The following is a 23,288-nucleotide window of genomic DNA, read 5'->3' as shown; positions in this document are numbered from 1 at the left end:
CTGATATCATTGCAGAATCAGAGGTTTTATACTGTATCTAAGGTTTGGAATATTGTTTTTGCTATTGTGGGATGTTGTGTGTTAACATTCGTAAATAATACAAAAACAATCCATACTTTTGTTGGGAGGTATAGCTTGTCTGTTAAGAAAATGTAAGCATTGTGGAAGTGTGTTCACTGACTGCATATTGTGTGAAAACGACACGAAATGTGTGAATGGTATGGCCACAGAAGACCGATGCTGTGCTAATTGTGTTTAGGGTTTTGAAAATGTGACAACTGGCTGGACAAACGCTTGTTAGCGACTGAAAAAAACTGTAATAGTGAATTAATATTGTGTTGAAAAAAAGTGTGAAGCCAACTGATTATGTATATATCCCAATGTAAACATTTATAGAAATATTTGCATCAAGTAACATTTTTCATGGACATTTTTTTTTTTACAAGTAAATGATTAAGCATTGTTTTGAGAGTATGTGTAGTTATGCACATTAACCACTAGATGGCATTGTTTTTATGGTGGCTCGACTCCGGACGTCCCAGAAGCATTACTGTAATCTAGGATGGAAAAACTCAAGACATGATCCATTTATAACGTGTCATTTTCCATATCCTGTTGGGTCCCTGTACTGAATGTTAGTCCACAGAAACAACAACAAAACGTAACCGAACAAAGTGCATTTTACAACAACTGAATTTTTTGACACATTGTTATTTTAGGGTTACAGTAGTAGACACTATTACAAGATGTTTGAAATTAATGATTTAAGTTAAATAAACGAAAAACGATTAACACATAGAAGTGAGATTCTGATAGTCCTGAAATCTGGCAATAACAAGCATGTTTTAAGGAGTAGAAAGTAGATATATTTGTTTCAAAATGTAGGGAGTAAAAGTAAAAAGTTGGCAGAAAATAAAAAAAAATACTCAAGTATTTGTACTTCCCACCTCTGTAATATCGCCAATGATCTCTATATCAATATACCTAACCAATCTTTCAACATTATCATTTAATACTGCATTTAATCATATCCAAACCATGCTTAAGGGAGGGAGGAGGTGGGGGGATAAACCCTGTTAGGAGGAGAGACACAAGCTGTCAATCTGCACACTTGAGTTGTTTGTAGCTTCATGCATCATTCAGACCGATGCCGATCCAGCCTCTAAAAACCTTCAATTACAGGCAGTTTAATGGTTGTAGTTGTGCCATCGTAAAGGAGCGTGTATCACTTCTGTCTAAAGCTGTTGGCGAGTTTTCTAAGAAGATTAAATGGCACTAAGAACGACAAGATGGGAGCACAAGAAGAACAACAACAACCTTCCTCAAAGGAAAACGAGATATCCGACATAAAAAAAGAGAGCAGAAATGGTTGACTTTCTCTCTGAAGAGCTTGAACACATGGTGTCACATTTAACACTAACTCAATTCATTTATGTAGAGCTCACATAAAACAGCAGAGGTATTATTCTCTCTCTGTTTATGCACACTGGTTGTCCACTATTTACTTATATATTGTGGTTGCCAAGGAGCTAGTAGTTCTGCTAACCCACAATCTCAGTGGGGCAGCTTTCAGGAGTAAGTAGCCGACGCACCGCCGTCCAGAAGCACAGTCCTAATCTTCCTCACACCTGCCACGGGCCGTACCACGCTATTAATACGGGGGGAGGGTCATAAGAGGATCCACCTGGTGACAGTGTGAAGGGAGCCATCATGTTGGATAGTGATGACACAAGACGCCAGAGGAGCCGAGGCAAAGATTTCACAGCACCCGCTAGACTCCCGGTGGTGGTGAAAGGAGGACCTGTTTTCTTAATCCACGACGAAGCGAGCGAAGAAATAGTCCGTCTTGATAAAATGGATGAGAAGTAACCCGAAGGAACACTTCAGGATCTGTTTGTTCCTGTTCTGTAATTGCTGCGATATCCTCAGAAAAGGATGCTCCTTTGACCTTCTGCTCAGCGGCAAACTGTAAGTTAATGTTAAGATATCCTGGTGTAAGGTTTTAATTCCATCTTAATTAGTACCGGGGCTTGTTTTGGAGGTTTGTGAAATGCTACATGTGGACGAACCGACTTGTATTTGTTTTGTAATATTTGATCGACATGACTTTTCTGTGTCACCATCTCTTCCACGCAGCCAACACGGCTTTGTTTTGGTAGAAAGTGTAGCTGGGAGAGGCTTGAAGGCTCAGGTCAAACCTAAACAGTGCTAGAGGTCATAAGACTGTAAGCATGTGGGCGGGTCTGTAAGCATGTGGGCGGCTCTGTAAGCATGTGGGCGGGTCTGTAAGCATGTGGGCGGGTCCTCAGCGGCCCCAGTCTAGTGTGAGGTGTGTCAACACCCTTCCGGCAGCCCAGGTTACTCAGACTCGGAAAATGTGATTCACCAGGTGGAAGGTTTATTTGATCATCCACTTCCTTTTAATCCTTTTGCAGGCGACCGAATGTTGTCGTTTTGTCGTTTTCTGCTGTTTGTCCCCCAAAAGGTGTTATTGAGATCGGAAAGGTTGAAAGTTTACAACAGGTATCGATCAGGCATGTTAAATTAATTAAGAACCCGTTTTCAGTGGTCATTTAATTAGTATTATTGTTTTATTTATTAAACCTTCATTTTACGAGGAAGTCCCTTGAGATTGAAATAATTTTTTTTCCGAGGGAGACCTAACAAACTGAGATTGTTGTTAGTCGTCATGGTGACAGCACACATCAGTAAGAGAGCTAGCTCACTGTTGTTCGGCACATTTTCCTGTAAACACAAGCGTTGCATTGTGGAATTAGCATGCACGCTAGCTAGCTAGCCAGCTAGTTAGCACGCTGGCTTGTCAATTCCACCATGCTTTTATGCTACACTGGTTACATGGGGAAAAAAATAAGCTGAATGATGTCAATGTGCTTTCCTACGCTGGCAGTGTGTGGATGAGATTTTAAGTTGTTAGTTGCGACATCGAGACTTCACCTCAGCGAGTCCTTGACGCCACAAGTTCACATAAAAGTTGCACATAAAAGCCTCGGAGCATCCTGTTACGTTGATTTAAATGGGACTGTCGGTTCCACATCCTGCTCGTTGTCTGTGCTAATGTGTCTGGTTACATTTGGTGGGGAAAATAACAACATCTGTTTATTTCCGAGTGTCTGCTTTGAGTGCACATAAATCTGCAGCAGAACGTCTCCCTGCAGAATGCTAATGTGTCCGTCCTGTCTGTCTCTTTCCAAGGAGTCTCTGCTGCTCTGATTCACTTGGCTGCTTACGTTACACCGGTTCTGGTTCAAAGTTCAAGAGAACCCGCAGGGTTTTTCCACCAAGCCGGACATCTGTTTATGTCCGAGCTGTCAAAAAGGAATAACCATGCTGATCTGACAGAAGATCTGACATGCTGACATTCATTTCCACACAGCTCATCCCAAAACCCGACTCCGTTTCCCATTTTGAAAGGACTTTGAGTTTTACAGAGTAAAGAGGACTCGCTTCAAACTGCAGCCAATGGAGGCCTGAGAGCGGACGCCTAGCTGAGACTCCCAGACAGTCGGGGGGCCCGTAGCGAGCGGATTGATGTTTCTATGTAGCAAGCGTGCGAGTGCAGTGCAGCCTTGGATCCATCGTGGAACCACCACGGTCCGCCCGGGCGCCCAGCCTTCGGGCCGGAGACGCTCCAGACGAGCAACTACTCTCTAGTGCTGCTGATCCAGCTCGGCCTGCTCTCCTTCGACCTGTTCGTCAACTCCTTCAGCGAGCTGCTGAGAGCTGAGCCGGCCGTCCAGCTGGTGCTCTTCATGTAAGTAAGAGTTCCAAAACATTATCTCTGGCTCAAGGGTGGGGGGTGGGGGGGTGATCCAAAAATAGCAAACTTTAGCTGTCTTCACTGAGTCATCAGTGATGCTGGAATGCTTTGAAGGCAGGCACAAAGAGAGTAATCTTTGTGCTTCTGCCCCCTTTTCTTCCTCAACAGAATCCAGGACATCGGCATCCTGTTCAACCTCATCATCATGCTGTTGATGCTGTTTAACACCTACGTGTTCCAGATCGGCCTGGTCGCCATACTGCTGGAGCGATTTAGAGCTCCGCTAATGCTCTCTGCTCTCTACCTGACCTTCAGTATCATACTGCACTCCTGGCTCATGGTACGTGCCACGTGTTGCACAAATAGGAAAAAAATAAAAAATAAAATGCAGCCATGGCTGCTCTTTGTCTTTTAATAAGACTTTTTGTCATCCGACCCTGCCAGGAGGCATAAACTCTGACACGTTGAGGGAGAATCCTTATTTCTAATGGTATTCATGCAGAAAGTGGAGAGCTACTTACTCAAATCATATAGTAATAAAATAACAACACATGGCTATATCAATCAAAACAACTAAACTTAATTAAATAAAATATTAAAATTAAAAGCAATGACAAGTAATAAGACTACCAATTTAACCTCAGAATCGTCTCAGATATTCTCAAGTTTTGTCGCACAGTTAAAGAAAAGTTTTTGGCACCTGCAGGGCGAGTCCTGATCGGCAATCGTGTGTCCCATAACAGACTCCGGTGTGGATCTTAAGGCTGAGTGATGATGCTGCATCTTTGAGAGTGAGACTGGCCATCTGCCCATAAATAACACGAAGAAAACTGCCTCAACTATTCTTTTTATTATATATTGTAAAACAAGTTTTATCTCTAATAAGAAATCTCAATTTCAACGTCAACACAGACTTTTAAAAGTAAGTTTTTACATCAACCCAAATCTGCTCCTTTGATTATGAAATATATCTGATCACTATCTGATCAGGCAGGTGACATTGGTGTGACTGTCAGACCCTGTTGCAGTAAAATGAGAGGATTTCTAAAGGGACTCTGGTGCTAGGTAGCATAATTTCTAGCTTAGGGTAGAACAACAAGTCTAATTCCATGTGAGTGAAGTGGAATGGATACTTTTGCCTCCTAGAAGCTGTGACATCAAAATGTCCATTAATGTTTCTTCTTTTCAGAATCTACGTTGGCTGAATACCAACAGATTTATCTGGACAGACGGTCTTCAGGTGCTGTTCGTGTTCCAAAGAGTCGGTAAGATGACGTGCTTTATGTTTAATGCCAACCAAACGCAATTTATTTTGAACGGCAATTTCAGAACACAATTAGATTTGAGGTATAGTGCTGGAGGAGGACGTATTTTGCTCGGCCAACCACAGACATAAGCATCGCGTCGGTTCTCTCGACAAAAAGCCGATGGGAGTTCTGCATTGGATTATGGATGATTGTAGAAAACAAGCGCCGGGGCATGTCACCCAGTTTCAGACCTCTGAACTGCTGAATTTCAGTGTGATTATCACTAATGTTAAAAGAAAGCTCATAAGGATCTGAGAACGCGTTACACCCTCCCTTTACCAACAGGCTCCGGGCAGCGAGCTCACGTCACCCTGTGGGTGTGATTTTCATCCAAGCATGAGCTCATCAGTAGATAAGAGGATTTATTGTCTAGCTGTTGTTTTTCTCTGCAGGTGATCCCTTATTAAGTATGAGAACGGACTGTCGCCATGTTTTATTTGGCTCTCTGTTTTGTCTGCTGCTTAAGACCCACCCAGACGGTTACTCAGAGTGATTCAGCGTTGCATCAGCCGTTCATAAATCTCTCTCATTATGAGCCTTTATTTAAGACGCTTTAAACTCTGCTGGGCTTTAGTTGTAATTGTCGTATTTCTTTGTGCAATCACATATTATTTCTCAAGTCATAACACAGCATCTCACCTGGAAATATATTCATTTGTACAAATTATTTGTAATTTTCTTTCTGCCGTTATTATTCTGCTAATGGAGATAATCTCAGACAGTAATTGAAGTGATTTCCTCACTGAAGCACAGAGATTGTAATGACAATATTGAAAGAAATTGATGGAAAAGTTGAAAGTATGATTTGGTGTTATTGTGTGATCAAACTGAGCCGTTCAGGGTGTGATTACAGATGATGGATGGACAGATGATAAAACCTCCTCATGCATTTTTCTGTTCACAGCTTCTGTGTTGTACTACTACTTGTACAAGAGGACCTCGGAGTATCTGGGTGACCCTCGGCTCTACGAGGACTCGCCGTGGCTGCGAGAACTGTTCGCTCGCGTCCGACAGTGATGTCACTGCTTAATGATATACAGTATATTTGAAATGCATTACGTCACAACTTCTAATAGTCTTTTGGTCAAACACTAATTTAAAATAAGCAATACATTCTTCTTCCAGTGCAGGAAGGATTGTGCCAAAATCTGGTAAGACGACGTCTCATCGGGTAAAAATTACATAAATGATAATTATTTCAAATCCTCTTTTGACACCACATGCCCTTTTTCTATACTGCAGTTGTTTTATATACATTTGAGACTATTTGTGTTGCTTCCAGTTTGTTTGTAAAGTCAATATTGAACAGGGACCCAAAATCTGACCCAATCGTGTCCATCTGAGCTGGATGTGTTTTATTTTCACGAGAAAAAATGTTTCACAAAATGCTTAAAAGACAATAAAAATGATTTTTTTTAAAAACGTGTGTTTGTGTGAAAAGTACTTGGCCGTATGATTCATGAGCTTGTTGTCCCGAAGCACGAGTCCAGATGAGTGAAGCCGAGTCGATCCTTCAGCTCAGCGAACTCTCTGAGGAGTGACTCGTGCTGCTGCTGCTGTTTGGACTGCAGACCAAGAAATGAGACAAGATTTCAGTTTCTTCATGTGAAATGAAAACAGAAAAACATTTTTTTCTGGACCGCAGGGACAGAAATAGTCAAATAACATGGTGACAAATGCCTGGATTTGTTTGTGTAACATCAAAACAAAACCAACCATGAAATCGACATGAAAGTACTTTTTCTTCAGTTAGAAAAATGATCAAATGCTGCAGCAAAACAAATATGAATTTTACTAACTCAGGGAGAAATGAAACAGCTGTGTTTTTCTTTGTTTTAAGTTTAATACTAAAACAAATTAAATTGTTGTAGATACATTTGTTGACTAAAAATATCCAAAAGCCTACTTTAAATGACTGATAAAAACACCAGAGTCACTCACCCTTGTTGCACATTTGTGAAGCTGCTCTGCTTTGTCTCGTCTGCCAGACTGAAAACAAAAGGTTCACATGGTGAGTTCAGGTCCCTGCAGCCTCCAAACATCCATTTGTGGAAAAGTGAATCTGTGTTGAACTGTGTGCCACTCAGAGGCTGCATTCCGGACGGCACCGAGGTCACAAAGGCGTGACCTTTGTTGGACCTGAGGGTTCAGCCTCAAGAATGTACTGATGACAAGTGAAAGCTAATTCGCTGTTCTATGCCGCTGCCGTTTGGGACAGACTACCATAAAAGGACGCCAGTAAAACGTCTACAAAGTATCTTATAAAGGTTAAACAAAATTATTTCTATGATAATGTCATAAATTTAATCTTTTTACCAAAATAGCCGCGTTAACAATTCTTATAAATATGCAATAAGTATTTATTTGCTTGCTTTGTCGGACTGTTTGACTCTAAAGTGTCCATCATTTACTAAATTAACATCATGCTGGATTGAAGAAGACTTGAGAGCATAAATTCATGAATGCACGAATAAGTCAAGTCTCCTTGAACAATATGACTTTGTCATGTGATGAGTGAGCAAAGCATCGTGGGACACTGAGGACCAAAGGTTTCACCAGCTGTGGCCCTGTGTTTGTGTAAAGAAAGGCTAAATACTTCAGTTTTAGAGATTCTTTACCAGGAAAACGTTATACAACTATTTAGATTTGAAATACAGCTTGAACTGGGACACGAGTCGTGTGTTTCCAGGGCATCGTCATCACTCACCCTGAGGCAGAGCAGAGACAGGTAAGCCCACACCTCCACGTTCCGGTTGTTCAGCTGGTTGGCCTCGGTCAAAGCTTCCTCAGCGACACTCAGCTCCTCCAGCTGCACAGAAAGACACACCGAAACACCATCAAGGCTCGTTTCCTAGAGTACACTCAGGTAACCCAACAGCAGAAGAGGACAGTGCTTCAACCTTACAACACAACCTTTCAGAGTGAAATCACTGACGTTGTTACATTTTGGGACTGAAACAGTTGGATTGTGCATCGCTAATGAACATGACACGTTATGAAGGAATAACCCCAACGTTATTGCGTGTAAATCGGCTTTCAGAAACCAGAATTAAATTGCATTTAAATGAATGCTCCATGTATCCGTCATTGTGAGGTGGAGTTTTACTCTGTAACAGGCGGTGCCCAGGCCCAGCCAGGTCAGGCAGGACGCTGACCGCTCACAAGCCTTCAGGTAGACAGCTTTGGCTTGCTCCAACTGCAAGAAACACAAAATAAGAGATTTAATTGCACTGTACTTAGTACCTCAAATGTGAATCAGTCATTTCCGTTATTTCAATATCTGACCTTCCCCTGCTGGAGATAGATGGATCCCAGGCGGAGGAAGACGAGGTGAGAGTCTGACGGCTGCTGCAGGGACTTGAGGCTCCGCTCGTAGCTCTCCTGGGCATCGCTCAACGCCCCCCGCAGGAAGTGACAGTGACCATTTAGAGCCCACGCATGCGCTTCCTGCTCACAACACTTCTCAGGTCAAGGGTCAGAAAACATGCTAGCTTAATCTTGGTGTTTATCGGTGCTAACTTTGATTATGTGACATCAACGTAAACATACTAAATCAAACTTAAGTAAAGTGATCCAAAAGTCTTTCATGCCAGAACCGACTGCTATCTATAAAGAGCATATTAAGGCCTTTCAGAAGGAAAGTAAATACATAATATATTACATGAAGTCATGTTATTCGGTCAGTCACTTGTATTTATGCTAAAATAATCAACAATCAAGAGGTCAAAGACGTTCATAAATCAAAAACTTAAATCATTACTGCTCACAGAGCCACACAGTCATATTTTCCATTCTGTCCTTTCTCAGTGGTGTTGCAGCGTCAGAATGGAAGTACCTGGTCGGTGTGAAGCAGCGCCTCCTCGAGGATGGCGGCGGCGCTGCTGTAGTCGCCTCTGAGCAGCTGCAACTGGGCCTGGTGAAGAAGATGGGAGCCGCTACGACCTCCATCCGACGACAGCAGCTCCAGGGACAGAGCACGCTCCGCCATCTGACAACAGGGAAACAACAGGTTAACTCTGTGAACACACCAGTGATGTTTCATCATTCAAAGCCGAAATAAACACTATTACTACTTTGTACATGCTGGGAATGTCCCAGACACACCGGGAAACTATCCTGCTCCGAAATATAAAAAAACAACTTTGTGATTAAACTGCAGTACACAGAAAAAGAATAACGACGATCGGTAAATATTCTGATGTCATGGTGTGTTAAGTTTGTCCGTTCAGATCTTTCATCCTTAAAGTGAAGCCTTAGAGTTCAGGGTTAGGTTCAGACTTTGTTGAGCCTGTTTTCTGGAATACACCCCAGAACTGTACACGTTAGGTTGTTTTAGTTAAATGCGTGAGTCCAGCTGGCTGGTAGCCTTGATGAACCACCAGCCACTATGTGAGATTTACCTGCAGGGCACTGTTCTGCAGCAGGAACTGAACTGTCTCCGTGTAAATGGTGGAGGAGGGTTTAGCCGATCCGGAGCCAACCCTCTCTACTGGAGGCTCTCCTTTCACCTCTGAGTCCTGGTCTCCGCACTCTGGGTCTGAGAGAAAATGAAGTTAACATCAGGTAACAAGAGAGATTTTTTTTTAAATTAAACATTTTTTTAATTAATTTGTAATCTAAAGTGTGGGAGGAAAGCGGAGCACCCGAAAAAAAAAAACATTTTTTGGTGATGAAATACTTCAGTCCGAGGGGAATGTGAGCTCTGCAGCAGCAGAATCCCAAGATCCTCCTCGGCAGAGACGGTCTTTTGGTCGGTGAAGCCTGAACCTTAGTGGAAGGTTTACTGGAGGGTTCGTGGCCAGATAGCAGTTCGCTCCACGATGAACTGGCAGCTGCATCCATTATTTCGCCTGGAGCCGGGTGGACCGCATTATTCAGCCATTTACAGGACCAGTTCTTCTTATTCGGTTGTGAACATCGTCAGGTAGCGAGCGCCAGTCAGTCTAGCCCAGATACATTATTTTATGTTTTTTTTATTTTATTTTTCGTAGTATCGGAGCTCCATTGATGATGGCTTCATAGAGTCGGGAGGCACTCAGAGTTTACAGAGTTTAGATTTGATTTAACTAATTGAGAACAGCTGTTCTGGAACCGAAAACTCAAGAGTTGCCCATCTCAGAGTTGATTGACGCAGAGTTCAGGGTTAGTTTCAGAGATCTGACCCCTGTGAGTGTATATGTATATATATATATATATATATGGTAAATAATAATCCCACTGCAGCTCACCTTTCTTAACAGGGAGGGAGTGACCTGCAGGCGTGGTTATCTCCTCTTCCTCTTGCCGGTCTTTCTCCTCGTGTGTCTCCTCCTTTTCTTTCTTCTCCTTCTCCTGCTGTGTTTGCTTTTCTGCTTCTTTTGCCCTCAGCTGCCTCGTGGCCTCCAGAAAAGCCCTCTCAGCCAGGATAGACTCGCTCTGACTCTCATGGAGCAAACCTGCACAGCCGACCCAGAAACATGAAATTAGACTCAACAATACCCAGCATGCATCTCTTTTTAAGGCTCCGAGATAGCTGATGTTTCCAACCAAAGTTACTAAATGTTGATATATCTTTGAGTTTTACTATTTCTGTGTATAATCATTAACAGTTTAAACAACACTATAATAAACTAACTAAGGTAGTAAAACTCAATACTGCCTGTAAGTGAAGAATAAAAGAAACTAGACCATCTTGCATCCGTCCAGGGTATAAAGTGCCCCTTATTTCTCCTACTTCCGGTGTCTTCGCTCAGATTACACCCATATTTCTCGGACCGCACCTATCTTCGATATCTTCATTTTGATCTCAACTACTGTAACATTTTGTGACTGTATGTTGTACGGTTGTAGACAAATATAAACGCCATGATGATACAAAGACCCACAAGGTGAAACGCCCCCGGAACACATGCTTTCATGGCCAGTGAAAGTGCACACCGGGCATATCATTCACGTCATCGCTCTGTCTGGTGTGGCTGTAGCCTCACAACAGCCTCTATCACACTGGTGGTAGACTGGCAGGCTAATATCTGATAAATTAAATAGTGTCTGTAGTAGCAGTCAGTACAGTATAGGTTCTGTGTTACCAGCAGGTTCACAGGTTAGACAGCAGTGAGCGGGAATGCAGACTTTCATCTCACCCAGCAGCGTCCAGGCCACCACGCTGGGCGGGTCTATGCTGGTGGCTCTCTCCAGGAAGATCTGGGCCTCCTCGTGATGCTCAAACATCTCTGCCAACACCCCACACATCATGAGGCTGGGGAGACAAGAGACAATCACAACAATGGTTGGAGTATCCTGTGATGGATAAATAATCATGATATACACACTACAGGTTTTATGTTTTCCATGTAACTGGAGGATGTCTAACCTGGGTCGGTGAGCCTGCTGGACAACCACGGCGTCAAGGAAACACTCTTTAGCCTTGGCGTAGTCTCCGGTCAGCATGTAGAGGCTTCCCCACTCAAACTTGTGGGACGGCTCGGTGGGCTGCCTCACCACCAGCTGCAGGTTGACAAATACAAATGTCAGATTCCCCTTTAGTTCATTATCCACGTAGATTATCATGAATCACTTTACATGACACAACAAACAAAACATGTGATATGCTCCAAGGATTATAGAAAAACACAAACCAGCGTGTACATTAAGTCATATTTGTGACAACAAACTGATTTATGTCTGAAAAGAGTGGATAAATGGATGTCTGCAACTGGTTTTCCAGCAAGTTATTTTCTGATTTACTATGAGTGAGGAGCTTAAGGAATAGGAAAGGCGAGTATGCTGCCGTACCTCTTGGTAGTACTCAACAGCCTGCTGATAATCCCCAGTAAGCTGAGCCTCTCTGGCAAAATGTCTGAGCTGAGACAAACTCAACTGAATCTCATCCGGGTAGTCATCGACAACGTCATGTGAATAAATCTGGTGAGGAGGAGAGGAGGTTAGAAATGAACATATATAAATAAATTAATACGTAGTATATGTGTGTGTTTGTCACCTTGTTGAGAGCTACGTGCATTTCGTCCACCAGGTAGACATAGAGCTTGCTGACAAAAGTCTTCAGCTCCTGAGGGTCAGTGAACGGCTCTGTCCGCTGCATCTTGTCACGTACGATCCTCACCACTGCATGCTACACACCAGAGAGACACGTTTACGTGGTTAGAGAGTGACAAAAGAGTCGTTACCACAGTCGAAAAAACTAAAACACCTTATGGGCTAAAGATCCGCTCCTAAAAAATGCTTTTTTTTGCTTCAGGGATCCTGCAGGATTTTACCTAGCCACCGGGAATGCATGCAGATGTTCTGACCTTCATCTGTTCTTTGAAGGTGAAACATCTGCCAGAGACATTAAGCGATCCCATCAGCTGAGCCTTCAGGTCCTCCTGGCTGCAGATGTCCGGCGGCTTGCCCCCGGCTCCAAACAGCTCCTCGTACTGGTCCGAAACATGGGACACCACGTTGCCTACCTGCCTGTGGAAGTCCAGCACCGCCTGCAGGAGCAGACCAGCTAACTAAGCAATCTCTATTGGTGTGTTGTTGATTTTGTATGTGTTGTATCATCTGTGTGTGTTAATATAACAGTGACTGTGTGTTTACTCTTTCTGCTCTGCTAGGTCCCGCTGGGAGAGGAGGTCTTGATGGGATCAGTGCCTTCACTCTGCAGGACATAGTCACATCTCAGCATACCGACCAAATGTTATAGACCAGAGTGCATTTAGGTGTAAATCACTGTTACATTTGGAGAGTTGGCCTTCAAAGGAGCACAAGTTGAATCTAGGAAGACAGTGTAACGGACAGAACCAGGTCAAACTTGGTGACTCTGAGAGGATTTACCTTCTGGACAGCTCCTCTGGAGACGTCTTGGGTACCAGTGGCTTCTCCAAGGCTATCTCAATGATAATGTACGGTCTGGCCTCCACATGCACCTGTCGTTAACAGGAATGAGGTGTTAATATGATATGATCCAGGATTCCCACGATTAAAATGATGCATGCTGTGTAATTCAGTGTTGAAAAACAGGTTACATGAGGGTCCCACCTGTACAAACACAACCTGGATGTAAAGTTTAAGTTAGATGCGAGCCGCCAGCTCAGCTGTTGCCGCTGAGGGGCAATAGAAATGCTGATCTCGTATTTACCAGCTGAGGAGTTTTAGAGTTAGAGTTTGGTGAGGCTAAAAACTGCTGAAATCCTGGTCAAAGATCATTTCTGTGAGCTGTAAAGTAAAAAATCAACTGCTGTGTTTTGCTCATGTGGGAATGTTTGGACAGAAAGTCTCAGTTAAAATGCACATGAAAACTTGTTTTTCTGACCGCCACAACCTTGCTGACCTGTTGGGCCGGCTCCTTGACATCGTTCTCTCCCCTTCCGATTGAGATCGCTGCCTTCGTCTTGTGAGCGCTTGCAGCTGAGCCAGCACGATCTTTGACCTGGTTGGCTGCTGCCTTGGCCTGCTCCTTTAACACGCTGACGCTCCGCTTGGCCTTTAAGTATGAGATCAATGACAAACTCACTTTAATAGACCACCATGGGACCAGTATTTGACACAGAGGTGTCAAAAGCTCAGACATTCTACACTCATGTAGAAGAACAGGTACTTATAAAGTAAGTATCCCTTTAAAAGATATTTCTACTAGCTGTTTGCAAAGCTAAGAATCTCACATTATATGAATAATTCCCCTCAAATGCAACTAAAGTAACAAGCCTGTTTTGAAAAACATAAGTAGAAAATACAGATATTGGCTTTAAAATGTAGGGACTAAAAGTAAGATGTTAAAAATAAATACTTAACAAAAATGAAAGCAAACAAGTTATATGTATATCTGTGTGACCTTTTTCAGCAACTTGTCCTCGGAGAAGGGCTGAATGGTGTATGCTCCCCGGATGCGGCTCACTCCAGGGTACAGCAGCCGCCCCATGTCCACAAACGCCACACTGTGGAAGGGGATCTCTGGGTCCTCAGTGTTCATCTTGGGTGCTGCTGCCTTTGTTGGTGGAGCCAACGACCCCATTATCTCCACCGGCCACAGTCTGCTCTCAGTGATCTTCTGCCGCAGCCTGAACATTGATACATATTTTCTTAGTGGAATAATGTCTTAAAAGCCGTGGCCAACAGGTGTGATGAGGTGGAGGAGTGAGTGGAGCGTAGTTGACCTGGTAGTTCCTCCTGCATCCAGAAAGCAGCACATTTCCGTGTCCCAGCTCACTCTAGTCTTAGCGGTCTCCGCCTCACTGCGAAACTCCCGGTCCTGTAGGAACATTCAGACCTTCAGCCCGTGTAGCCGAGCCTGCTTCCATGCTGGGTTCATTTAAAGGGAAAATCCGGCACCTTTTATATGGATGTCAATCATTATTGATGGTAAATGTAGTTGAGGAAAGTAATTCATCATAATGCGTGTTGTATTAACCCAGAAAGCTGAGTTAGCAGCTGCATACTCTGTGGTCTCTTCCTGTATTCGGCACCATCATTTGATTGTGACGTAGTTGGAGCTAAAGACTGCAATTTCACAGCTGATTGGATTCCCTTTAATCATTTTAGATGTTCCAATCATCTGCAGAATGACATATGCAACTATGGGCATTTTACTTTTACCTGTCTCCCTATTTTTAAGGCATTTCACTTTTCATATCATCAGTCACCAGAAACGCCTGTCAAATTACTGGTCATATACATTAAATCATAGTAGTCTATACGACACCTCACACTTCCATGCAGTTCCATATTTTAACGGAAGCAATATACCCTACTACAAAACCTATAAATTATAATCAGATTCCAGTCAACACAATTGGCAGTATGTGCATGCCACATTTGCAGTTACCTCTAAGCCAGTCAGCTCCCCGTCCTCCTGGTCTATGGGCTCCTCCTGGAAAAAGGCAGCGGGCAGGAAATGGTTCCCCGGGGCCAGCAGGGCCCGATGGGGCCTCTTCTTCTGTCTGTCCTTTTGCTCCCTCTGCCCCCCTGCCTTCAGCTGGCCCTCGCAGAACAACAACACCTGATCTTTCTGGGATGGTACAAGCACAGGGTTCAAATCCTCTGGAAGGACTCAGATGGGATTGGTTGGGTTTTCTGTTTCATTCTGAGGGTTACGTGAAAAGCACAGTGCAAGGCTCACCTGTGCAGTAAGTGGAGCCTCCAGAGCAGCAGTGTATGAGCAAGGAGCGGGGGCGGGGCCAGACTGCAACATCCATGACTCAGGGATGGAGTAGGCCGTCTCCACGGTTACCCTGAGCAGGTTGGAGGCTGAGAGTTCAGCCTCAGACAGCACTGGATCGGACACACTGACACACACATCCAGGGTCGGCCACTAAAGGGGGTCAAATCAGGAGGCATTCAATCGTTAACTCTTCCATTAAACTGTCAGTAAATGCCATTATTATGTTAAATGCTGTGAAATGTGCCAGAGGTTTCCCTCTCCTGAGATTCCAAGGAAAATGATGAGACATTTTATTTTTAAATAAAAAATCAATAACAACATAATAAGTAGTTGCGATACTGTCTCATAAATTATTTCTATGTGAGAGCTTCTTTTTTATTATCCATCAGAAATTAAATCTGAAATGTGTTAGATTATAAAGACTCACATTCTGTTCTGGCTTTTTTATGATAACTATATATGTTTAAAAATAAATTATATATTGTAATGTTTTTATAATGTGCACCCATCATATGCCAAATGATCATATGATTAAGATTCCTGCAGCCTATTGAGAGAACGTGTGACTTAGTCGTGACATAGTGACACTAGAGCGTTACCATATGACAGTAAGAGGTGTCGGTTTGGAGGTTTGATTTTCACCCAAACTGTCACCGTCCTCGCCCGAGTGAGTTGATGGGATTACCTTCCCGTTCCACTTTAAAATGACTTGTCTGGCGACCTGCTTCTGTCCGGCTTTAACTGCTGTCTCCACGTTCAGGCTGCTCTGTGACCGTAGAACATTCACTGATTAAAAACATTTATCTTGGAGCTCATCCACAAGCTCTCTGGGTGAATTATACCAGGTGTGGGCGATACGGGAAGACATCTTGTATCACATTATAATCACATTATATGTAAATATGTGAATGTTTGGCTCTGCAGGCATGGCCGGAAACAATGGCCTCTGCTGTTAGTATCCTATCGTGGCATCGTTGTCATAGCGACCTCATCTTTTGCACAAGGACTCGTTGGAAATGACTCCAAATTCCCTCAAGTGGCAGTTCTGTGGTTAGATTGCCACTATTCTCAGCTATGAACATGTATTATATGGAAGTTAATTCGACAAGAGGTATCACTTTTGTTCAGTATGAAAGCTTAGTGAGTAATTCAAGCAGGTACAATGATCTTTTGTCGACACGTAGATGGAAATGTAAAGTAACACGTCATGTTTTCCTTGGCGTGCACTTAAGCACTTGTGTAAACCTCTCTGTTATCTAAAGCAGCGACGACTCTTCCCCTAATGATAACTGAGTGATATGACTGTAGAAACATTAACCAACAGACCTTGCTGCCGTGGTGGTCCAGGCAGGACTCTTTGGCCGAGGAGCAGGTCACTGGATTCAGTGGGACTGAGGACAAGAAGCTGCTCTGACCTGAAGACACATGAGAAAATCATTCCATCTGTGAGACCTGACCTGTCAGGAAGGCTTTTTGGTGTCAGCTTGATCTGACCTCCACATGAACACACTGACATTTGGGCAGATACACCGAGTTCTTTTATGACAAGATAAAATATATGTGACAGGTACAGCTGTACCTTGTAGCAGCGGCAGCAGGTCGACCACAGCTTGGCACAGTACCGCCGTCTTCACCTCAGCTTTCCTCGCCGCAGATTTCCTCCCCTCAGCTTTCTTCTGCTCAGGCAGGAACTCTATCACCGTCACTGACCACAACAAAACCATTCACATTTAACAGTGCTGTGAAAAATAAGGGCTATATTTCTTTTTATTTTCACAATTAAGCCAGTTCTTCTGAAATGTAACTGCAACAATAATTGATAGCAGTTACCCAGCATAACAACAAGACACACATTGGGCCTGTTTTTTTCTGTTGGTTATCCGAGATAACAATGTAAAAACTCAACGTACATATGATGGGCTTGTGGGCGAGGTCACTGAGAGCCTGTGTGTTATTGGGGCAGTGGAAGCTGCAGGTAAAGTCGTAGTCAACACGCTGCTCCACGGGGTCCACCTGCTTCTTCTCTGACTCTCCCAGCACATTTCCAGCTACTTCAACCTGCACCAAACTCAGGAAGCTGTCTGCATGTTTTCCTTGCTGAAAGAGAGGAAACAGGGACATCAGGTGGTCATCTTCTCAGCCTCAGCTAGTCTTCCAACGTTGTTATATTTGTCACATGAATTCCAGTACTCAGTCCTGATGTTTATACTAGACTACACAATAAGGTCTTGGTGACATTAAAGTTAGTGAACTTGGGCAGGCAGGGATGGCTCTTTGATTGGTTGGTTTGATGCCTCCGAAAAGTGAAAATGGTCCTGTGGGCTGAAGCCTGACATATGACACATATCGTAAATATACTGCGAGCTTGAAAACATAAAGAGAAAGGTGAACAGCTCACCTACAGCTTTCTCATTTGGCAAAGACACAGTTCAAGGATCACCAACGATGGTACTGGATGTCACGTGACCCTAACTAATTGCAATTTTGCAATTAGTTAGGGTCAAATATGGCAGGCATCACCTGCATTTAATTGAGTCGGGGTTAGGCTTATTAAACATGCCTTTTTCCATGTGTTAAACCCGGAGTTTGATAACAGTTAGATACAGGTGTTCGGTGTAAATTGGATTTAAAAAAAATATATCTGTTTCTTGTTATTTATTTATTTAGCTAAAGGTGGGTTAAATGCAACGTTTAGCTAACTTCCGTCGCTTTAGCCGTCATGCAACGCTAGTTAGCTAGTTAGCATGTGTGGAGTTTAACACTTTTACAAGAGGAACTGACGTTAAAATATCTTACCAGATTATTCCCACGTATGACAGTGATTTTTATAGTTGTATGGTTGGTTTCTGTGGCGTATCCTGGCACCGCCATCGTGCGTAACGTTAGACTAATGAATCCTTGAGTCCTTGACGTTAATTAGCCGATTTTTAGCCTCAGTTGCCCTGTCACTACGCAGTGTCGTTTCCGTGGCAACGCTACACACGGCGTTGTGTTCAGGTCACGTCTGAAATATCGGAAGTTGGAAAAGTCTTCCCTCTAACAATTTACAAAATGCTTTCAACGCCACCATAAACTCTCAATAAAGAACCGAATATGAAAATGTTGTAGCAACTACTACAGGAATTACACACAATGTTATCCATCTTCTTTGTAAGGCCTACAGTGTGAACTGTTACACCAACACCAGCCAGGTTTGCTGTGAGTGCAGTGACCCCTGCTGACCCATTCGCACTATTACAGTTACAGTATCTAATTTTCCTGAAGACAATAGCAGGAGAATTACTGTTGTACAGTTAGTGTTAGCACTGTTAAATGTTAAGTGTGTCTGTTGTTGTGGTCAGTGACGGTGAGAGAGAAGGAAAGGAAGACATGAAGACGTGTTACTTTGCATTTCTGTCTACATGTTGACACTTTTTTCATGACTTTTTTCCTGTTTTTTTTTTACATTCTTTTCTTTTTACTTTTTTCTTCACTTTTTTGACAAATTATACTATGACTTTTTTCCTGATTTTTTTCGACGTCATACTATGACCTTCTTCAACATACTATAATATGATTTCTTTCATGATCTTTTTCAACACACTATACAGACATAATACACCATACCTTCTTTGGACTTTCTATAATATAATTTTTTTCAGGCCATTTTTCAACATAATATATTACTTACTTACAAACTATACGATTTTTTCATGACATATGCTCTAGTTTTATATTTTTATGATGGTAAAATCTGAGTCTAGTGTGTGTGTGTATGTTTTTTTTAAATAAAGTGACCATTTAACACAATTCAATCATAAATAATCATTACTTTTATTGAATCACAATAACTTAAGACTAGTACAGTGAGCCCTGGACAGACCAGTGATGACAAACTGCATCAATCTGCTCTGATGTAAAGAGACTGTACACAAAATACTCGTTTTCAAGTACTGTCACAAATCGGCTAGAAAAAGTCATCAAAATGCTGCGAGATAATCAACTATTTACAAAGTTATGTTACATATAAAAAAATGTACATAGCAAAGAAGGCTAAACATTCATTGAGTTTGTGAGTAATAAACTGACAGACTGGTCAAATGCTTTTAACAAAACCCACACCTCTCAGAGCAGGCTTTACTCCAGACAAACAGAGAATCAGTCTCTTTGTGCTTACAAGGACCATAGCAGGAGAGCCTCTAAAACCTACACAGACACACAGACAACATGGGACCATAAATCTGAAACATCTTCACAAATCTGGTTCCGTGGTGTTTGCCTCGGCAGTGCTGAAACCACACAGGAGGGGGGGGGTGGGGGAGCAAACGCACATTCAGCTTTTGGCTTCCATTTGGAGATCAGAATGAATGTTGCATAGGATTTGTGGCCGAAACACTGAAGTCGATGGAAACTGTGCTGGATGACATGACCCGGCTCTAAACGTCCAACCGCCTTCCCAAAAGGCAGGCTGGGAGGTTTAAAGGGAATAAAAAGTACAATATTCTTTACATCTTAAGCCACAGAAATAATGTCACACCATTTTACATCATCATTCAACCACACAGTACCTTTATACCTTTTAACCTCCGATTAATTTGTATCACTATAAACAAAGCAGCATATACACTTAGTTTTCACTTAATCATTTCTACATGGTTGTTAGGTCAGTTTTGTTCATCACAAATCACATGAAACCGACTATGAGCGTGACGAAAGGATGGGGGATGAGGTATCAAATCAACGCGTCTTCTTTAACCTCCCTCACCCAATCAATCTGCACAACGTTCTGATTTCAAGCACCAAAGCACATCAATGCATTTCCTCGCTAGTGGTCCAAATTATTTACACCAGCTTCACAGCACTGGGTCATGCATGCATACACCGTTTAATGTGAAACCCAAAGTGCCGCTTCTCATTCGCGTGGCGAGTTCTGATATGATGAGAGGTCGACGCCGCTCCTCGACAACCCGAGGTGCTCGAGGAGAGCGAGTCAACTCGGAGCCCTGTTAAGTTTACAGCCATTTAGACAAATAAAGAAACCAGCTAATGCACATCGTTTGTTAGAAAAGTAGTAAGGCATTGTTTTTGTTAGACTTCAGTCCAGCACCAAAAAGAGATTTGTGCTACAGCAGCCTGTTTGGGCCAATGTGCATGGAGATGTCAAAGTATTATGTTTTGGGGTCAAAGCGAGAACTTAGAAATGATAAAGGTGTTGTAAAATTACACAGGAAGTTACAACACAGATGGAAAAGCACATTATCTCAAACATGGTGAAAGTTCAAAGGATAAATCTCGCCGTCGTGAATGTTGACTTCCCAGTTAGTGCCCTTTCCTCCTGAAACTGTCATTATTTTTAAAATTATCATGTATTTTGGCCAATGAGAATGTACTTTATGTGTTATTCTACTCCACTTCTACTTTCCATGAAAGGCTGTGAATGCAAACTGAAAATGTCACATGGATCTGAACTACTTTTATAATCTCCTTCATGGACTATTACTAAAAAAAAATGGAACCCTCAAAAATGTGGGCTTGATATGGTTTGGGATTTAATAAAATGGTGTCTATAGCTTGGGGCGTATTAATTAATAATAGTTTTTAGTGGGCGGGCATGGCGTAGGACTTAACATTCACTTTGCCTCCATTTATCCTCCAGCAATCACACAGCCAACGTCAGAGGAGGAGGAAGAGCAGAAAGATGCTGGCTGTTCATCCATCCAACCAGCAGCCTCATCCGTGTCCATCAGCTGGTCGCTCAGGCCCAGTAACTCCAGAGACACGGGTCTGTATCGCCATCTGCAGGCAGCAGGGACACACTGCAGCTGGGCAGGAGCATCCAAGCCTGGTGAGCTGACGCTGTGGCTCAGTGGAGATCCGAGGACTTCCGGCTGGTGGTTAATTATGCTGATGACGGTAGTTATGACGCCTCACCAACAGTGACAGGCTGTGTGCTTTAATTGTGTCTGTCTGAAGTAGATGTCCGGCTCCTGACAGAGGAGCTTTCTGGCCACAGCGGTGAAAAAACAAAAACAAAAACAAAAACAGCGCAGTGCAGTAGAAACTTTTGTCGCCCATTTTCTGAAATGCTATTTGAACCCTTTCTTTCCTTATTAAATATTTGGGTTGCCTGCACCCAAAATAAGGTGGCTCGATTTTGCGGCATGAAATTATAACTCCAAACAAGACGCTCTCACAGCGAGAACATTTCTTATAAAAAAAGTTCCTCCTGAAAAAAGTGTTGCATCACAAGGTGGACTCCAGCGACGTGTCCAGGATGTCCTCCTGGTGGCTGTTGCTGTTGGAGTCGCTGTCGTAGCTCTGCGGGCTCGAAGACGTCGCCGCCTCCTTCAGGCGCATCAGCATGTTCATCTGTCGACCAAAACAAGCGTCACGACTCAAGAGGTGGAAGAAGCACTTAAAGACTACATTTCAATCTCTGTAGGAAGCTGAGGAAAGTTGGTGGACGTTGAGTCCAGACACATTTGCTAAACAACTATTTACAAGGTCAGGAATGAACTTTCAAATTATAATTTCTCAACTGTTTCTTCTAAAATGTAAGAAAAAAAAGCAGTGGTTTGTTGACTGTATTCCGTGCTCACCAGTGGGTCTGCGTCGCTGTCGCTCTGCGGCGGCTCCTTCCTGACTCCTTCTCTCGGGGCCGAGTAGCCGTCGAAGCCCACGTCCTCCGGCCGGAGCTGCAGCAGCGGGGGCCAGTCGGCTGGAGTGGACGCGGCTGACCACGGGTAGGTGTCGATCACCCAGGCGGCGGGGTCTTCCCACCCAGCCCTGCGGCCGTACAGCTGCAGACACACACAGAGATACTGAAGCTACCGCACTGAAACATGCTCTGATTGAAAAAAATATCCTTAATAATCATAGTATAGCATGACATAACAAAACATTAAAATGTAGTCAGTATATTATTGCTATTATTATTAATGTGACAGAATATTATTTCATAAAAAAAGTAATAAAAAGGAATAGTATAGTATGTCATAAAAAATTATTTGACACACAATCGTGGATCATTTCATAAAAGAAGCCATAAAAAGTCAGCCGTGTCAGTGTAATATATATCAATGTGATATATTATGTCATAATGACATCATTGTGGTTTCTCGTCTTCACTCGGAGGTTAAATTCTGGTTATTAACCTTATGAAGTCAGATGCTAAAGATTCAAAGTTGAATCGACTCTAATTCTATGAACTAGAGCTGGTCTTCTGAGAAGACAAATCTCAACAGCTGGATCATTCTCAGACTCCATGTCCACTTCCTTCAGCTGGATCCTTTGATGATTATCAAGATAATATCGTGGATTGCAATTTTCGGCCAAGATAATTGTGGCATGAAATGTTCATATCGTCCCATGCCTAGCCAGAGCATAATTCATTTCCATTTATGGCAGATGGAAAGTCCTGGAGATATCAAGCAAACTCTGAATGTGTGTGTGTTACCTGCAGTCCTTCTTTAACCGCCTCCAGCATGTAGGGGATGATGGAATAGTTCCAGAGGTCCGTGAACCAGACCCTGGATCCCTCCACGTCCATGGGACAGGACAAGAAGAGACGAGGTCCTGCACACCACGGAGCAGAGCAGAACAGAGCGGTGAGACACTGGCTTATTTCCTCATGAAAGACTGGTTCTCCAGGCGAGGAGCTTGTCTCTTACCGATGGTGACGTCGGAGGAGCTGTGCGTCTCCAGGAAACGGTTGAGGTGGTGCCAAACCCGCGGCATCCAGTCGATGATCTTCACCAGCTCCATGTTGCGCGTTCGGCTGCCGATCTCCGTCTCGATCAGCTTCCTCCTCAGGTGGCGGCCGAGGAAGCCTTTTACCGGCTCCATGTGGTTGGCACACAGCACCCACCTGATCGGAGAGCACACATGTAGAATTTCAGGACTGTAATTCAGATGGTAACAGTTAATCCCAGATTTAAAAAAAAAGTCATAAGTGGGCCGAGGATATCAGCAGCAGTCTACCTGAAGTTGTGGTGAAGCTGCAGGTTGGGGGCAGATGACGTGGCTTGGCTCATGGTGCCGATAATGTAAGGGCTGAAAGAAGAAGCACGGATTATTAGTCTTTACATCA

General features: G+C 43.2%; 3 protein-coding genes across 14 annotated transcripts in view; 1 reads left to right on the top strand and 2 right to left on the bottom strand.

Moving 5' to 3' along the window:
* Positions 1-852: 852 nt before the first annotated feature.
* Positions 853-6,451, top strand: LOC311029775 (transmembrane protein 138-like). 2 transcript variants are annotated; one of them, XM_084035112.1, is made up of 5 exons: positions 853-1,968; positions 3,214-3,772; positions 3,947-4,118; positions 4,968-5,043; positions 5,990-6,451. In XM_084035112.1, the coding sequence occupies exons 3-5, from the start codon at positions 3,984-3,986 to the stop codon at positions 6,100-6,102; spliced, it is 324 nt and encodes a 107-aa protein (XP_083891238.1). In that variant the 5' UTR covers positions 853-1,968; positions 3,214-3,772; positions 3,947-3,983; the 3' UTR covers positions 6,103-6,451. The 2 variants fall into 2 exon arrangements, with proteins under 2 accessions (XP_083891238.1, XP_083891239.1); XM_084035113.1 differs by lacking the exon at positions 853-1,968 and adding an exon at positions 2,286-2,523.
* Positions 6,452-6,511: 60 nt separating this feature from the next.
* On the bottom strand, positions 6,512-18,150 carry LOC311015592 (cilia- and flagella-associated protein 70-like). Of its 3 annotated transcripts, none has more exons than XM_084012943.1 (25): positions 18,017-18,150; positions 17,131-17,317; positions 16,800-16,925; positions 16,547-16,635; positions 15,906-15,986; positions 15,179-15,370; positions 14,885-15,067; positions 14,217-14,311; positions 13,895-14,120; positions 13,394-13,546; positions 12,898-12,989; positions 12,661-12,721; positions 12,372-12,554; positions 12,062-12,193; positions 11,857-11,985; positions 11,435-11,568; positions 11,205-11,320; positions 10,314-10,520; positions 9,486-9,622; positions 8,921-9,073; positions 8,371-8,544; positions 8,192-8,281; positions 7,793-7,894; positions 7,027-7,074; positions 6,512-6,650 (listed from the first exon to the last, which is right to left on the bottom strand). In XM_084012943.1, the coding sequence occupies exons 1-25, from the start codon at positions 18,089-18,091 to the stop codon at positions 6,543-6,545; spliced, it is 3,273 nt and encodes a 1,090-aa protein (XP_083869069.1). In that variant the 5' UTR covers positions 18,092-18,150; the 3' UTR covers positions 6,512-6,542. The 3 variants fall into 3 exon arrangements, with proteins under 3 accessions (XP_083869069.1, XP_083869070.1, XP_083869071.1); XM_084012944.1 differs by having other exon boundaries at positions 8,371-8,532; XM_084012945.1 differs by lacking the exon at positions 15,906-15,986.
* An 859-nt stretch (positions 18,151-19,009) lies between these two features.
* The window catches only part of nav2a (neuron navigator 2a), a 204,699-nt gene continuing 200,420 nt past the window's right edge, over positions 19,010-23,288 (bottom strand). For all 9 annotated transcript variants that reach the window (XM_084001805.1, XM_084001809.1, XM_084001807.1 and 6 more), the window contains 5 exons: positions 23,180-23,251; positions 22,870-23,066; positions 22,656-22,774; positions 21,799-21,999; positions 19,010-21,568 (listed from right to left, as the gene is read on the bottom strand). In XM_084001805.1, coding sequence (XP_083857931.1) covers positions 21,443-21,568; positions 21,799-21,999; positions 22,656-22,774; positions 22,870-23,066; positions 23,180-23,251 — 715 coding nt within the window. In that variant the 3' untranslated portion in view covers positions 19,010-21,442. The remainder of the gene's footprint in view (positions 21,569-21,798; positions 22,000-22,655; positions 22,775-22,869; positions 23,067-23,179; positions 23,252-23,288) is intronic.

Source organism: Eutrigla gurnardus (genome assembly GCF_963514095.1).
Source record: "Eutrigla gurnardus genome assembly, chromosome: 1".
In the NCBI taxonomy this organism is placed as follows: Eukaryota; Metazoa; Chordata; class Actinopteri; order Perciformes; family Triglidae; genus Eutrigla; species Eutrigla gurnardus.
This window is presented reverse-complemented; position numbering and strand designations above follow the sequence as displayed.

What these genes read in the sequence shown, in the direction of transcription:
- LOC311029775 (XM_084035112.1), top strand. Translation starts at nt 3,984, where the DNA reads ATGCTGTTGATGCTGTTTAACACCTACGTGTTCCAGATCGGCCTGGTC. An exon ending in TACTGCACTCCTGGCTCATG is followed by an intron (nt 4,119 to 4,967) that starts GTACGTGCCACG and finishes TCTTCTTTTCAG; the next exon opens with AATCTACGTTGGCTGAATAC. An exon ending in GTTCGTGTTCCAAAGAGTCG is followed by an intron (nt 5,044 to 5,989) that starts GTAAGATGACGT and finishes TTCTGTTCACAG; the next exon opens with CTTCTGTGTTGTACTACTAC.
- LOC311015592 (XM_084012943.1), bottom strand. Translation starts at nt 18,091, where the DNA reads ATGGCGGTGCCAGGATACGCCACAGAAACCAACCATACAACTATAAAA. An exon ending in CGCCCACAAGCCCATCATAT is followed by an intron (nt 16,926 to 17,130) that starts GTACGTTGAGTT and finishes TGTTGTGGTCAG; the next exon opens with TGACGGTGATAGAGTTCCTG. An exon ending in GGTGGCCTGGACGCTGCTGG is followed by an intron (nt 10,521 to 11,204) that starts GTGAGATGAAAG and finishes TCGGCTGTGCAG; the next exon opens with GTTTGCTCCATGAGAGTCAG.